The sequence below is a fragment of the Esox lucius genome, chromosome 11 (genome assembly GCF_011004845.1).
Source record: "Esox lucius isolate fEsoLuc1 chromosome 11, fEsoLuc1.pri, whole genome shotgun sequence".
Classification (NCBI taxonomy): Eukaryota; Metazoa; Chordata; class Actinopteri; order Esociformes; family Esocidae; genus Esox; species Esox lucius.
Genome location: NC_047579.1, coordinates 15079926 through 15084426, shown reverse-complemented (window position 1 = coordinate 15084426; position 4501 = coordinate 15079926). Strand labels below are relative to the sequence as shown.

At 38.2% G+C, this 4501-nt stretch overlaps 1 protein-coding gene across 1 annotated transcript; it reads left to right on the top strand.

Annotated features, from left to right (window-relative positions):
- The first annotated feature begins 326 nt into the window (after positions 1 to 326).
- LOC106023738 (toll-like receptor 13) lies at positions 327 to 3152 on the top strand. Its single transcript, XM_029123221.2, has 2 exons — positions 327 to 1904; positions 2148 to 3152. Exons 1-2 carry the CDS (start codon positions 327 to 329, stop codon positions 3150 to 3152), a joined length of 2583 nt encoding a protein of 860 aa, XP_028979054.2.
- The last annotated feature ends 1349 nt before the right edge of the window (positions 3153 to 4501 follow it).

Below are 4501 nucleotides of genomic sequence, written 5' to 3'. Positions count from 1 at the left end.
AGAATGAGAGTTGTAAAAATATAGTACAGTAGAAAAAGTGGATCTACTCATCCTGAGTGTGGGGACATCAACTAATTTCTAATTTGACTGTTTGACATTAATACCTAATTGACTTTAAGAACAAACAAACCATGACAATGACTTTAAAACTAGCCAGTGGAAGGGCAGAATATTGGAATAACTTAAAGCTTTGATCATCTGACAAAAACAAACATTCTGTTTGAATGATTTCCGGAGTGGGTTAAAGATTCAAATCGTAGATTTGCCAACTATTTCAAACGGAACCAGGCACCAGTATCCCAGAAGAGTGGATGATATTTGAAGAGATGAAGGGTGTGTTTTCCAAACCTGTCCTCCTGTGTCTGTGGATTCAGAGTGTTAATGGATGGATGCATCCTAAATGCTACATATATGAAAACAATAAAGAAGTTGAAGACATGCCGGACTACATATGTTTAAAAAGCATTTCAAAAGGTCTCACAGCTTCCTGTCACTCTGTCACAGTCATTGAAGAGGATCTACATGGACTCCCTCAAAACATCAATACTCTCTGCATATACATGACTACGGATGAATATGGTGTCATGTCTCTGGGTTTTTTCTCTCAGTTTCAGGATCTGGAGTACCTGTACATTAATGGCTGTTTTTCACAAATCCTTCCAACTAGAAATAGCAGGAGCCTCCCAAAGCTGGAATATATGATGTTAAAGGGGCAGGACAATGGCTGCTGTGATTGTCGTATTGGGCCTCACACATTCAGAGATCTAGTCAAGCTAAGTAATTTGATCATAATCAGCTTTAGGTTATCATCAATGGCACCAGATATGTTTAATGGCATACCTAATTTACTAACTGTCTCCATTGGTAACTCCTGTGTAAAAGATATGTCAGAGATACTATGCAGATTAATGTACATAAAGTCACTTACTGATTTAGTTGTAGAGGCATGGGAGATACAGACATTAAATCAATCAAACTGCCCAATCTTAAACACAAATGAGAGCAAGACACCTGTTTTTAACAACCTTACAGGATGTTCTTTAAAATTTGGTGAAATAACACATATAGAGGAAGGTACGCTGGCTTCTTTTAAGAACCTGACAGTTTTTGAATCTCGGCTAAAAAAGAAACAGTTACTTCAACTTCCCCTGTCTGGAATTAAGCAAATTCATTTCTGGATAAACAACTGTAAAAATTACATTGATTTTAAAAGCATCTGTAATGTTGTGTTTTTGCTTTCAATCAAAGAGATAGAATTTACTAGTATCGATCCAGGCAGCCTTTCAATGTACAGTGTTGACTTGTGCATTGGACTGGAATATATATATATTTCTAGAGATTATGCTATCTATCCTATTAACCAAATTATTTGGAATTTTATATCCACTCTAAAGAATGTTAAAACAATACATGTATATCACCACAAACAAAACAGTCTAGATGTATGCTCCTTCCAAAAAAACAAAAACACATGGTTATACAAAGTATTTTTATATTTGAACATAAACACTTTTTTTGAAAAACAATTTAGTTGTCTTGTTAACCTGAACCACCTGAAATATAATGGTAAATTATCAAATATTGAAGACTCAGCTTTCCTGGGCTTGAGAAATCTGGATCCCTTAGACCTGTCAAAGAATGATATTACACACATTAATGCAAATACATTTTTTGGTTTATATAGTTTGATTTGGTTGGATCTCAGAGAAAATCCACTTATTCAAAACATTGAGACATCATCTTTTACACATCTTATATCTTTAAGAGAAGTGTTTCTTGGGAAATTGAACACTCCACTAACAGAACCTACGATAAGGTTGAATCTGACACTCATATTTGGTGACATTTTGAGTCAACTGACTCATCTGTATATCTCTACATGGATGAGGCCAATGCATTTGATTGTTGGCAGTGACATCACATCTACATAAAACCTGAGTCTTACACTTAATGGCAAGACTGTGTCCTTTGAGGACTGTGGACGACCATTCTTTAAGTCTGTAATCCATCTTGATGTTCATGCTGAAGAATTCCTTTGTGGATCTGAATTCATGGGAAAGTATTTCAAATCCATAGAGACATTGGAGTACAGATCAAAACTTTCAGCTAAAAGTGCTGATTTAACTCCGCTTAATCAACTGATTCAGCTACAGAAACTGACTCTAATTTCGGTGGATCTTATTAAACATCCTTCTGCTGACATAATTTTTCACAACCTGACAAAGTTGGACGTTCTGAAACTTTTAGACTGCAAGATTTATTCTATGGAGGGTAGTTTAACTAAAGATTTAAAATCATTGAAAATATTGGATCTGCAAATCGTAAACACTCATAATATATTATACAGCTTTATGGAATCTCTCTCTAGCCTTAAGTATTTGGTACTTAATCAGTTACATTTGTTTTGCAGTTGTGACAATGCTTGGCTTATTGCATGGGCAAAGAGGAACAGGCAGGTTGAAGTGATCTTGCGTTCTATTAGACACATTATGTGGGACAACTTGACATGCTTGTCAGACAATGGAATAGACACACCTAACTTTGTCAAGTACACAGAAACCAACTGCACAACAGAGATAGACTTTATTCTCTTTACTGTGACTGGCCTGGGAGTCCTGTCTGGCCACTACCTTCTTCCCCTCTACCACATCACTCTTGGCTGGCTCTCAGAGGCCATGAGATCCAACACCAGGGGGCGCTACGACTACGACACCTTTGTCTCCTACAGCGGGAAGGACGAGCTCTGGGTGGTGGAGGAGCTGCTGCCCAACCTGGAGCAGAGGGGTCCCCCTTTCCTGAACCTCTGTCTGCACAGCAGAGACTTCCAGCTGGGGAAGGACATTGTGGAGAACATCACAGACAGCCTCTACCGGAGCCGACACACCCTCTGTCTGGTCAGCCGCCACTACCTTCGCAGTAACTGGTGCTCCCTGGAGATGAAGCTGGCCACCGCCAGACTGCAGGTGGAGCAAAGAGACATCCTCCTCCTGGTCTTCCTGGAGAAGATCCCCCCTCACTGGCTCTCAGCCCACCACAGACTGGCTCGTCTGGTAAAGACCAGGACCTATCTGGACTGGCCTCAGGACCCCCATCAGCACCAGGCATTCTGGGACAGACTGTGGGAGAAACTGAAACCTCCCACTGAGGCTTGATTTTAAAATATAAAATTAAAGTTGCATGTTAAGGCTAAGGTATATTGGAAGGTGTGTGGAGATATAGAAAATGTGTACTTTGAAGTCCGAAGTCTAACTTTTTTTAAATCTGTAAACATCTTATCGCTAACATATTTTTACATACTGTGTGTAGAGTAGGAACCGAAAAGGTCTGTTTGTGGTTTTGTTCTTTTTAAAGGTACATTTTTTTATTTCTTGTGTACTGAAAACTTCAAATTATTAGTAAATGACCAATGACCAGGGGTGGAAAGAGTACTGGAAAACCCTACTCAAGTAGAAGTACTGTTACTTAAATGAAATTGTAATCAATTAGTATGAAATAATTTTTATTCTCCTTTAACAAGAATGAAAAGTTCATGTTAGAAGGTTGTGGCAGTTGAATGCAAGCTTCACAAACAAATTAAAATAAAAAATACTATGTACTACTGCAGAGGCATCGTTAGGCCTGGGCGTCCAGGGTTATAGCCCTAGATCTTTTATGAATAGCCCCAGATCTCAAATTATTCATATTTATTTATGCTTTCCTTTTGATGAAACATACAGTCTCAACAAAAGAGTGTCACATTAAAAGTGGAAAAAGTTCTGAAATTATTTATCTTTGTCTTATACTTTTACATCACAAAAACCTGGCATTTTAACAAGGGTGTGTAGACTTGTTATATCCACTGTACGTGTTCTTAAGGGACCTTAATATAAAGTATTACCAAAATGTCTAATTTGCTATTCCACCATTTGTCCCCACTCCAATTTCTCCCTGACTATTAATGCACAATTTACGCCGTCAGTTGTCCTTACACCCTTGACACGTGTACATACACGGGAAGTGGAGTCGTCCACCATTTGGAAAACATTTCATGTGCCATCTCAAAGAGGAACAAATATTTTGTGGATTTCGGCAAATACGGGACTCACGGTTCGGTTTCAAATGTAGAAAAAACCTGGCTTACATTTGCCTGGTATTCCGGCATTAGGCTAGTATGGTCACTCCCTACGTGGTGGAACTGCGTTTTTTGTCAGTTTTTCCAAAGAAATTGTACCTCGGGCGCTGTGGGTCCCTCTGACCTTTCCCTTTGACTCTGTCAAACATTAAGATAGTCTCTTCATCTCCACTTTGACTGAATATTTTTAGGGACCAATATCATACGATTATTTTTAGTCTTTTCTATTAAGAAATTAATGGGATCAAATCTACACATTTGTTTACCTAGACTTCCATTACTTGACTTTTGATAGGAACACATCCTCCAATAATAATCATAGTGTTGTTCCAAGTCATGATAAAACATGACTTGGAACAACACTGTAAAACATGATACAATATCTTCTTA